This window comes from Phalacrocorax carbo, chromosome 1, assembly GCF_963921805.1.
Source record: "Phalacrocorax carbo chromosome 1, bPhaCar2.1, whole genome shotgun sequence".
NCBI classification, from domain to species: Eukaryota; Metazoa; Chordata; class Aves; order Suliformes; family Phalacrocoracidae; genus Phalacrocorax; species Phalacrocorax carbo.
In genome coordinates this window covers 147228883-147241507 of record NC_087513.1, presented here as the reverse complement: position 1 = coordinate 147241507, position 12625 = coordinate 147228883, and the positions used below count along the sequence as shown (strand labels likewise).

The 12625-nt window shown below is 41.2% G+C and overlaps 1 protein-coding gene across 1 annotated transcript in view; it reads left to right on the top strand.

The window, feature by feature from the left end:
• Positions 1-9120, top strand: part of RFX8 (regulatory factor X8) — a 29050-nt gene extending 19930 nt beyond the window's left edge. Inside the window, exons 13-16 of the mRNA XM_064471599.1 lie at positions 2293-2449; positions 3980-4074; positions 5225-5339; positions 8840-9120. Of these exons, the coding sequence (XP_064327669.1) occupies positions 2293-2449; positions 3980-4074; positions 5225-5339; positions 8840-9099 (627 nt within the window). The 3' untranslated portion in view covers positions 9100-9120. The remainder of the gene's footprint in view (positions 1-2292; positions 2450-3979; positions 4075-5224; positions 5340-8839) is intronic.
• Positions 9121-12625: the final 3505 nt, after the last annotated feature.

Genomic DNA, 12625 nt, shown 5'->3' with positions numbered 1-12625 from the left:
AGATCTTGCCAAAGCCATGGATACTGGGCTTCAGCAAAACAGGGTAGGAAAAATACTGGCTAAACATTTTCCTGAAAATGCATCCCCCTGTCCAAAAAACACCAGAAAGTTGTTAGCTGAACACCACAGGTGTTTAAAGTTTTCAGCTTTGAGAAACATGCAGATGCTTCACGGGGAGGTGGATGTCCCTCAGAAAGAATCAGACCCAATCGTAGGCTTGTGTGGACTCGTATCCCATTGCCTCCAGTGGCCCACAGCAGACGCTCATGTGAAGTGGGTATGAGCAGAACAAGTAACACCTCACTCCTCCATTGAACTCTCCTGGCTTCCAGCAATCTGAGATGAAAGCTATATCCACATCTGGGTATTTAATAGCTTGATTTTGGCATGCACAACATCTTGGGGTAGTGAGTTCCAGGGTTTGATTATTTGTTGTGTGAAAAAATACTTTTTTTATTATATTAAAATTCCTACCCTTCTTCATGCAATTCTCCCTGCAAACCTCCATCACATCCTTCCTCAGTTATTTCTATGTGAAGCTGAAGTTTATCTCATCTTCTCACATAGGAGTCATTTGACGTTTCTAATTGTCCTCAGTTGTCTCTGTCAGAAATGCACCTGGAATTTCGACTAGAGACTGATGGTCAAAGGAGGTGAGAGTGCTCCTAATGAGAAGTACTATGGAGGAGCTGTGTAGCTGCAGCCTCTGAATGGTGTAACAACATTGTCCCTTATAGAGTACTTTGAAATAATTTAGCCACCTGGTGAGAAAATAGGAACAATTTTGGCAGGATCAGTATTCAAAAGGAAAAAAAAAAAAGTAACTTTCCCATCATGTGTAGATAAAGCAGGCTGACAGCTGCTACTACCTGGACACGCAGAAGTAATTAGAGCATAAAAAGGTGCAAATTCCCTGGGAGGAAGGAATGTGGATATAATGCTTGTTATTTCCTGGGGCTGATTCCTGCCTCTGGTAAGCTGTATTTAAGTGTTGTCAGAGCTGGCTCTCAGTCACTTAGAGAATTATATTTAGTATAGTGAAGTGCAATGGCTAAAGGGACAAGTCTAAAACACTGGGCATGGAGTTGGGTGCTAGCAGCCTACTGAGGGTACTGCCCCTGGTAGTTACCAGCCTTTGGGTCATGTGTTCTTGTTGCAAGCATCAGGTCTTCTTCTGACACTGGCAACTCCACATAAAATAAGAAAAAAGACTTTGTCTTTAACTTAGCTGAAGGGGATTACTGAGTGAGAATCAGAGTGCCTCCAGTATTTCAGTAAAGCTAGCAGAACGATGAAAAAGAAAAATTGCTAGATTGAGTATTATGTTTGCAAGCAAATGGTCAGCTGCATTCACTGCTGCTCGTGGGGTGATGGCAAGCACCTTGTGAATGGGTTTTGTTTAAATGCTTATGAATCCTGAAGTTCTTCTGAATTTTACAAAGAAATATTTTTCCTCTGGAAGGCCCAACTGGACACAGATTATTCATATAAAACCCCAAAATTCAACAAAGGCTTTAGGATCTTGCTGATTTCAATACGGAAATTAGAGACTAAATGAGTGGATTAACAAATTTTAATGGATTCAGGTTTCATTTCCTTCACTATTTTAATAATTTAATCAAGAATCTGAAGCAATACTGTGTGATATTAGCAATTAAATAAAAAAAAAAAGGAAGAGATGAGGATCAAATGTTAGGCTGAAAATTGTTTGCAATAGCTATGTGAGTAATACTTTTTGGGACAAATATGAAGCCAGATTCACTCACAAATGACTCATAAGCAGCTAAATGGGATAAAATCCCAACTAATATTATTTTAACTAATACCATATTTCTCATGTTATTTTTACCTTCTCAAAGATTTGGGCAACTTGAAAGAACTTGTCCTTGAATTTAACTGAAACGTACTAAGGACAGGTAACATCAAGGGAAAGTCGGCCTTGATAACACCATTCCATGCTTTAGACAAAATACCATTATTTGGCATAACTATAATAACTCTAGGCAAAACCAATTGCCCGGGCAATTGCCCATATACTTCAAGCATGTTAGCCTTGTCTGCTCCATCACAGGCAACAACACAGAGTGTCATTGAAAAGAATATCTCCCAGAACAAAAAACTCTTGAAGACAACTTAAGATTCATCTCCTTTGATTTTTTTTTTTTAAATTATTTATTTATTCCAATTTGGAGGCTGGTTATCTAAAGTCTAGTAGTGAATAAGGGAAGCTTTTTGACTGAGTTAAGGGCTTGAGAAAATGAAAGGCATTAACTGTTTTCTTATTCTCTATAGACAATGAGAACAGTCTTGAACAGCAACAGCAAAGTCACTGTTCTGCGATCAGACTTGCATGTTGTCATCGATCAGGGATTTCTGGATGTGCCGGGAAGCCTCTTTCAAAGGAAGTTTAGCAATCCAGAGGAGCTGCAGAACAACATAGAACTCAAATGTAATACTTTTCTGCTGTATTTTGTCTATCCACTGAAGCCCTTGCTTGCCATTGTTAAAGCTCCAGCATTTCCTCTTGTTTATTCATGGCATCTGCCCTAACGGGAATTACAGTCTTGCCATAATCCAAAGTACTGGAAAAGAGCCAATAACAATGAGAATGCAGCATATAATATTATCCTTTTAACTTTAAAGGTTAAGAATGAAAGGCTTTCCATTCTGACTCTCTCTTAAGGCCTTCTGTGGCAGTAGGAGTGGGGTTTGTGTTACTAAATGATGTATCTTCTAGAAGAAGGTTGACAACCAGGGGTATTAATTTTTTATCATTTTCTTTTACAAAAAGAAGTTTCCAAGAGTGTCATTTCACATTGTCCTCTGTTATTAATTGAAGTACACAAAATCATTTCTTGTGGCCAGGTCTTAAGATATTGTATACTGAACTGGATGAGGACTATTGGCCTTTCAGCTTGTGTCCTTTCGCTGTATTGCAGCCTGTGGGATCGCTGTGCTACTGTAAACAATAAAATACACAGCTTGTATGCAGCCATGACATAATGCATTTGCCAGCTTAATGAAAAAGGATGGGAACATAATGACAAGTTAATTTTTAGATTAATGGGCTGCCATTTAAATTATTAGCAAGAGATGGGCAAGTTGGACAAGGCTGTGCACAGAACTGATGGGGGGAAACCCCAGCTCTTTGTTCCTGGCCTGCCACCGACTCGCTCACTGACAAGGGATGCGCCACAGCCTTTCCGTCACTGCTTTCAGTAGGAATAATAATTTGCCTTCTTCGCAGAACCATCAGGAGAACCATTTAAATAATATTTATATACAGCTTAAAATAAAAAACAGTGTGCAGAATGCTTTTATTATATTTGTTGTATTCTTTCCAAGGGGGATTTATTGTATTCTCTCTTTTCATTGCTTTTCCAAATAATTATTTATAATAAGGAAGGTTTCACAGACCATATCCATATGCCTTCTTGAAGGAAGAGGTCTCAGTTAGAAGGGTATAAATTCAGAGAGGTGCAATAGTGTTGTACTGTCTGGCACCGAGTTGTAGGTTCCAAGCTTTTGGGGGAACAGCTGCATTGGTATTTGGCAATATAATTTGCATTTCTGACGATGTACAGAGTATTCTGTATTTTCTGTTATTGTTTTAAAACTGCTTTCTTCTCTTCAACAGATAAAACAAGTTTTTTTTTTTTCCTGAACCACACAAAGTCTCATAACTAAGTTGGTCAAATCCCAGCTTTTGCATTTGAAATGTTTATTCTTTATTCTTGCCATGATGACTAAGTCAGTGTAGACATTGTGGAAATGGACATAAATATGAATTGTGACTGATTTCAAACTAGGGTACTGTTCCTCACTAAAGGAATAGTATGATTATATTAATCATAATGCTATAAACAGATGTCTTAATATATTTTAAGCTAAAGATAAAAAAGGAAAAGCTAAAAACTGAAGAAACACCAAAAAGCAAGTGAGTCACTTCAGGTAATGACCTCCCTTCTATATTTCATAGGTTTGAACGACATAATGTATTTGTTGGCACCTTCCACAGATATTCGGGTTCTCCTGAACTGCGTGTCTTCAAATCTTCAGGCTTTTGTCATTCAGGTATAAAATTAATTTAATAATTTCAGAAAAGAAAGGCCCATCATTTATCTGCTTCATGCTTTCTGTCACTAGTCTGCAGGAGCTACATTGTACGCTAGCAACCTGACCAGGCTGCAGATTTGCATAAATACAATTTATGCATGCTTCAGAAAAAGGGGGAATTAATTGTCATACAAAAATTCCATCTGTACAAACAACTACAAACATATTTCTGCACATATATCCACTCGCACAATTTCAGTATCTGCTCTCATTTCGTAGATGCATATTATAACAGTCCCCAATAAACCAAAATTCAGAAGAAAAATGTTAGTAAAAATGAAAAGAACACTTCATGATTGCTGAAATCATTGAATCATGAAACTGTTGACTTTTAGCAGGTGCTAGGAGAGTGATAATTTCTAGTACAATGCCTCTAGCTCTTGTGAAAGATTCAAGTATGATCATCCTCTCAGATGCACCTTCCCATGGTTACCAACTCTACCACCCCTGTTCCATCACTGATTCAGAATTAGCAGTAGCTTGACGGCACCACTGCATTTGGTTGGTTGCCAGACCAATTAATTTGGGTCTGGGCTGTGGTTAAAGCCTTTCCCTGCCCTCCCTTTCTGAAGAAGCAGGGTAAACTGCACTTCTTTATCTTGATTATTTCCTTTTTTTTTTTTTTTAATTAAGACTAGTACTTTGTAGTTCTGTGGTGCCTTCATCTCACTGAACGCTCAGCTACCTCATGGGAAGGCGCAGAGAAGACAGAGCAGGCCTTTTCATGGGTGGTGACAGTTATAGGGCATAAGGCAATGGACAAAAGTTGCAGCAAAGAAACTTTCCAATAGATAAAAAGAAATAAAAAATTACCATGACAGTAGTTAAGCATGGGAAGAGGTTCCACACAAAGGCAGTGGAATCTCCATCTGGGAGGTATTCAGAACTTGGCTGGACAAGGCCTGAACTAAGCTGCCCATGCTTTGAGCACGAGGTTGGATTAGATGATGTCCAAAGATCCCCTTCAAGCTATGTTATTTTAGGATTCTAACAAAAACCACTGATTGTTCCACCTTTGTATGCAGTTTGTACAGGAAAATACTCTGCAACATAATAAGGATTTCTTTTAACTAACTTTATCATAAAGCAATATTTTCTCTATCTGCAGCCAAGCAGGAGTAAAGAGGAATTTAGAAAACTGGCATCAGATTTCCAGTTGAGATGGAACTTCCTACTGAGTGCAGTAAGCAAGGCTATGACCCTCAACTATTCAGACAGTTTTGGTAAGTAGGATCTTTGTGACTCTCACCTGATACACCCCTTTCTTCCCTGAGATGGCAGAGGCACCAGATCATTTTAACTGACATAAATTCACGCTACAGTCAATAGGGGCATCACTTCTTCCTACTCCCTTCCTTGCATCAAGCAGCACCATTTGCCTCGTGGTGTAGCTAGCCAGGTCAGGGAAATGGAAGGGTTACTTTTCAACCAGATTTCTTTTCTGATCCAAACTCTAGGATGAGCAGAAGGGAGGAAAGCAGGAGCATGCAGCTGGAGATGGTGGGAAGGGCAGGACTCCCTCTCTCTGCAGATGCCATCATTTGTCTGTGAAAATATGGGGAAGAGCAGCCTGAGGTGTGAGCCTCTGCTCTTCCTCCCTACAAAAGCTGCACAGCCTGTCAGAAGGGTGTGATGGAGAGCTGGAGCCACTAATATCCCAAACCAGAAAAACTCCAGATCTCTTGAGTGATAGCTCCCAGTCCTTCAGGTTCTTCCTGTATAATACAGCCAGAGCAGAGCCACTGCGATAACTACTTGCCAAAAAGGCAGGCAGTTCCTCTGACAACTGGAGCTGTATGCTCCTTTTCCTTATGCCTTACACTGACAAGTGCTTGCCTAGCCAGCAGCAAGCCTGTTTAAGGTGTTAAACTGACTGCAAACTAGTGACTCCTTTAGCTGGGTTAGTTTTCTCTCCATTTTAGGGCTCTGAGCTGTCAAGCATCAAATCCATCCCACACCAGTGCAAGGCAAGAGAAGTGAAGAGAGCGTGCAGTCACGTTCAGTTGAAGTGGCTTGAAGTGGAACAACCACGTCTTGAATCAGATCAGTCTCTTCCATTTCTAGATTGCATCAACCCTCCCTGCCTTTCTGTTCATTTGTAAAACCTTTCAGAGGCTCGCTTGCTATTATTCATTCTGCAGAAATGCACCATCTCCTGTGAGTAGTATCTGATCCCAAACTGTGTGAACCACTTTTTAGATTTTCAAAGGAGCACCTTCGTATTTTTTCCTCTTCTGTCGGATGGGGCTTCACACAAATAGCCAAAGAAAACCTCATTATCTTCTTTGAAATCCCCCTTCAAAACCGTACTTTCATGTGTTCCCTACAAAGAGGTAACAAAGGGGTATGTTAAGGTTGTTGCCTTTTGTATTCTGCGGTATTCTTCCCCCGCTAATGTCTGTCTGTGTTTGTGCACGTATGTGCGCATCCTTTTTCTGCATCTAGCTGCTACCTTTTGCCTTATATTTAGATTGCAAACTCTCTGGAGCAGGATCACAGTTTTGTTCTGTGTCTGTGGGGAGCATAGCACAGTAGGGTCCCTTGTCCATCAGCTGCTGAATTACAGTAATAATAAAATAATCATTCCTTTCTCTCTCTCCAGAGGAGTTCTGCACAAACCTCTCCAATGTTACATGCAATATTTTGGGCAATGAGGAAATTAGGAATGGATTCCAAGAACAGCACTGGAAACATAATGTTTATTGAAATTCCCCACAATGATGAAATCCTCTTCTCTCTTTCCACCACAAGAAGAGTTTAATGAATTGCCTTCCTGTTCTGCAGTTGTCAGTGGTTAGGGACGCAACTGATGGAGAGCATCCCCTCTGCTGAGCCTTCCTTAAACAAGTTACACATTATGTTTTCATCCCATTCATGACAGTCTTCCTACTATACTTCAGTAACACTAAGACTGAATTTATTCTCACATATGAGAGAGTTAAAAAATGTCTTTTAGTCTTCCTCTGTGATGCTCCGGTTTGATCATTATTATCTTCTTTCTTAATACCCTTGGTTCTTTAAGATGTTGGGCTGTATGACCTATCCATGTCCCTTCTTTCCCATGTTTCTATTCTGGTAGGATTTCAAGTTTTAGTGGATGAGGCTGAAGCCATCATGTTAACAAGCCATCTGGTGTAAAAGTTCTGTACTCCGGGTCATTGCTTTTCAGAAATTTCTTAAATCTCAGCATTTCTTGCAGGAATGAAGGGCATCCTGCAAGTTCAAATACGTAACATCCACACTGAGGAAACACCATTACTTAGGGAAATGTGTGTCTTGTTAATGCAGTGTGCCTTCCTGCAAAATAAACCACATACCAGTAACCAAAACCAAAGTTAACTTCTGTCTGGGGCTCTTGCCTTGGAGCTTGGCACATCTGGCACACATAATATACTGGCTTACTCACACCTCTGAATTTAGGGTTGACTTCTACACTTTTCCAGCCCAGCCCCCACATGGGTAATGCCCAGGTGTGATCACAGGAACCGTGCCGTTACCCTGGCTGTAAGGCAGCAAAGAGCAAGTGACTGCTACAGCAGTCAGGGCTAGTGGGACCTCTACAGCTCTTTCAGCTTCACCTCCTCTCCAGCAAATGTGCCTCTACATATCTCCATCACCAAGGTTCACATCAGCTGGTACACCTCCATTTTCTTATCGGTGTCCCTTCAGAGGCATTTAGGGATATATTGCTGAGCCACGCTGGCTGGACAGTGACCTGTGCATTCCTCTTTTGCAAGCAAGCTGCTTCAACACACTCCCTCTTCAAAACTGTGTCCCTCTGTATTATCCCAAGTGACAACCGGAGCGGGTCCTTTTTTTCATGCTTATTCTTGTTAAATATATTGAAAACACCTGTAAGACTGTTAGAAACACTCATGGACTACTAATGTCAGGTCTGTAGACTTTGAATGCCAAGTATAAAAGTCCCTTTCCTTGTCCCATAGACAAACAAGTACTTCTACTTACTTTGCTGTAATTCACAGATGCACAAAAGGACAAAGAGCAGAACCAGCAGCTTCTCAGACACATATTACACCAAAAGAGGCAGTATTTTTCATTTTTAAAGCTCTGTAAACCTTGGTTGTTCATATAAATTGTGGTATCTCCTCACTGATGTCCATGTAAACATGTTTGTGGGATGCAGAGGTTATGAATTGCTTGATGAATTCCTATGCAGATTTATGGCATGGAAGAAGACCTACTCTTTACTGTAAGGGCTTTCAATCAAAGTATGATTCAAAAGTCAATGGCCTCAATGAGTTTCTCTTGGTTTTTAGTAGTTATGCCCCAAGCTGCACAGTAGGCCATTTAATGTCATAGATACAAGACATACAGACATCTGTAGGAGGGTTTGCTTGGGAAGAGGTGGAATGATTTATCTGTCTGAGGGGAGAATGGGGATGATATGTGGTTGCTGATAAGCCTTGTAGTAGCGGTGAATGTGGGGAAGAACTTGAACGGAAAGTGAATAAACACAAGTACACTTTCCGCTCTAGCTAAAGTAAGGGGAAAAGGCTTTTGCTTATGTTTGGAATCTGCAGTTGGTGCCTATTTTGCTGTGCTATTTGGAAGAGATAATTTTCTAACTACTATTCGATGAGTGCTAGTCTGCTACTTTGTCTAGCCCGTTACTGTAACAAAGCCCTTCAAAAAAAAGAACACATCATGAAGATAAGCAAATGAAGAGGTTGTTAAAATTATTTTTGTTTTTCTTTAAACCTAGGATCCTGGCATTTGTTTAATTTGCTACTCATGGATTTTGTGGCTCACATTTTCCTGTCCTATATAGAGGAGGAGGGAGATGAAAGTTTCTGGGTTGCAAAGGAAGATGAGTCCCCCGTCCTGTGGGTTTATGAGCCCAGCCCTCTCTGGGGCTATTTCGTGGAGGAGCAACCTCAAGCTGAAGCTCCGCAGGCAGCTCTCATAACTTTGATGCAGAGGCAGAGTAACTTTGGATTAAGCAATGTTTTTCCGGAGTTCTGAGCTCTTCGGTGGACAGAGCCACAGGCAGCAAGGTGAAATAACCATTAACTTTAAAGAAAATGACAAAAAAAATTTGAAGTGTTATAAATTGGGTAAATTGGGAAGGACTGGGAGGGGTATGGTTGTTGGGAGGGGTTTTATGTGTGTAAAGTAGAACTAATGAAATCTAGGTTTGCACAGAGCTGTGTCAAATGTCACCTAACCCTCAAGCCATAAAGCATCCTCCGCACCCCACCCCACAGTCCTATTCAAGGGACGGTAACCTCCACACCACCCACCGCAGTTCCCCGATTCTTTCCTTAGGTTTCCAGGAGACCTTTGGTTCTCCTTCAGATTCCCCAAGCATTGTCTAAGCAAGAGCAGCGCTGTTCTGGTGGGTCAGGGGCAGCTTGTGGGCTAGCTGATGAGAAGGCTGCATGTATTTATTGATCAGAAGAGAAGGCACATGGTGTGGTCTCTCCTTGCTGTTGAAAGCACTGAGGCTCTTTCTCCTCCACCTACCTGTTAGTTCTACCAAAACATAATGTGGTGGATGCAGAAGTATGAAATCCTTGAGGCCTTTCTGCTCCACCAGACTTCCTTGCAGTCAGCCCACTGCTTCAAACTTACTAGCATAAGGGATCACATACAGGTGGAAAACAAGATAGACTCCAAGTCTTCCTAGGATACAAGGCTAAATACAAGGGCATACGGGAACATGGATCAAGCCTCTGTGCTTAATACAAGTGATGAATTAGACATTCAGATGGTTTCAGATTTCTCTTCCATGCAGCAACAGCACTTCTCTTATATCTCAGAGAACATTGTGTTTTCCAGAAAACAGTGCTGGACAAATGTTATTGGCACCAAGAGTCACGAAGAAAATTATATTTTTGGTTTGATCCTGCTATAGTTATTTTACTCCCAAGATGTATTCAGCTTCCATAAACTAGGACCAGGACCAAAAATGGACTGTTTTAAAAACATCTTTATTAGTTATAAAGACCCTTGATGGACCCTTGTTTTTTAAATGCAAGATATGCTAAAACTACCTCAGCAATGAAAATTGGAGGGGAGAAAGAAGGCACAAAGGGGACAAACCAAGAATGGTCTATGCATGTGATGGGCACGTTTGACAGCTTTTGTTATTTTTCAAATGTAATATAATGACCCATCCTGCCACACCACCTTAATGTCATAAACAAAACTGTGCTGGGTGCGGGCTACGAGCAAAGAACCTCTAAAACACTGATGATCAGAAATTAGCAGATAAACCAGTGGAAGTCTTATTCAGTGTTTGCCCTGCTTCCTATGGTCTTTCACTGTGCGGCCCATATGCGCTGTTGTATGGCCCACTACGCCCATTGCAATGCTCTCACGCGGGTGTCAGCAGACAAGGGTTTGACCCAGGCTTTGCCTGTGTAAGTGATGTGCCTACGAATATGTCTATCAGTTTTGCATATTTTGTACATGATGTCAAGAACAGAGCAAGGCTGATTAGAGTGAGGGATGAGGGGTGTCAGAGAGAAAGGGTATAAAACGTGAAATGGGGAGTATGATGACTTGAGAGAAGGTATGGAGGGGAGAAGGAGACAGTGAAAGACTGGGAGAGTGTAGAAGTAGCTTAGAGATTAAAGATCCCAACAGCTGATGGATTCTACCCATCCACATGCAAGATGCTGATAATGGTGGGATGAAAAAGAGATTCTAGTAAGAGTCTACTGATGCTGTGGTTCAAGTGTTTGCAGATTGTGAGGGAGCTGAAAAACTTGAACCTGTGGCTCAAAAGGGTTTCAGGAGCTGTGACAGAGTGAGTGAGCACTTCTGCCTACTTGTGTCCTTCAAACAGGTGGTAGCTCCCACCTCAACCATCACAGGCTCTTTCTTTTTGGGTGTCAATACTGATTCCACAGGTTGCTGAAAAAACCACAGCTGCCGAAAGTATCTCCATCACCCACCTGTTTGTATTGCCATGTCCTTAGATCCTCTGAACAGATTCCCATTGCATGAGGATTTGTGTTCTGTGACCTTTCATCACCAAAAATCAACATCATGCTCCCAAGCAACCATCTGCCCCTGTGCCTGACTAACCCCTGTCGGCCACAACCCGTTTTACGGGATATCTAAACTCTCTGCCGTCTTAGCGGCTTCCACCATCCACGCTGCTGTTTCCTGGACCACATTTCTGCTGCCTGACATATCGCTCTGTGCATCACGGGTATATTTCATGATTTTTCCCTTTAACTCCTTTACCTCTTGCAGCTTCTGCAGCTCTCTGCGACCCAGTGTCTTTCGTCAGTTCCCATCCTCCACTCCGTCCTCTGCCAACAACACCAACCTCCGTATCTTTTACATCTTGTCCCACAAGGCATTTCTGTGCCTTCTCTACAGCCTGTTATGCTTGGGAAAAAAATCTGTTCATCGCACCTCCACCCTCATCTCATTGAAATTAGTGCTAAAAACTCAGTTTTGCTATGAAACCCTGGAAAAAACGAGAGGGAGAACTGGTAACAGAAGTCAGAAAAGAATCTCCCAACCTTGCCCTGGTATCAGCAGCATCAATATGTGCCTGTGGCTTAGCAGATCCCTTCATGATCTTTTAGTTGTCACTTTCATTCTTCCTCTTCCTTCCCCATCTGTTTTTGGTTCCCATTCCTAGTTCATGCTGAATATAAATTACACTCCTCAGCAGAGACACCATGTTTTTCCATTTATTTTGAACAGCGCAGCACATTTCTGAATCTTTTTTTTAATATATATATAATTTGAAGCATGAAGATAATCATTAATAATCTCGAAAATGGAACACATTCCAAGTTAGTGACACGTCCCAAGGAAAACATTATTTTTATATGAAAAAATGTAGAGGGCGGGGACTGAGACAATACAAGACTTGAACATACTGGCTTAACGGGCAGTGTGGCAGATGAAATGCTATATAGCCAAACGCATGTAGTGTGAACTAAGAACTGTTAAAACCGGTGGCAGTAACGAAGATGCTCTGAGTGAGCCGTAATCTATAAAAGTGCAGCTCAGAGAGCATTGGCCCGATCTTTATTCCTTATCACAGAGCTTGCAGTTGCTTTCTCTCTGCACGAATAGCATTTTTTTAATCTAGAAAATCCCATTCTAGGCTTCCTCTCTGTTCATTTGTTACCAAATTAAAATCCTATTAATCTGCACCCCTGCAGCGGGTGTATCTGCAGAGCACCGTGCTGTAGCTTTTAATCCAATTCCACACTTTTGTAACATACAATATATTGCAAATCAGGGAGCGGAGAGATGGAGGTGACGTTGTTCAAAGCTCTGTCAGCAGAAAGCAAGTCAAACACTTTGATTTGGTAAAAGGGGAGAAAAAATAAGGACATAGTTAACTACCTCATTTACAGGAACGATGAGTGTTCATCTGAGTGGTCTGTATAATCCAGGACACAGAGATCAAGTGAAATCATTAACTGAAATGATCAAAAAATGAGAGTAAAATCTTGACCTAGCTTAAATTCAGTGTCAAAACTTCCGCTGATTTTAAGAAAGCCAGGATTTCAGC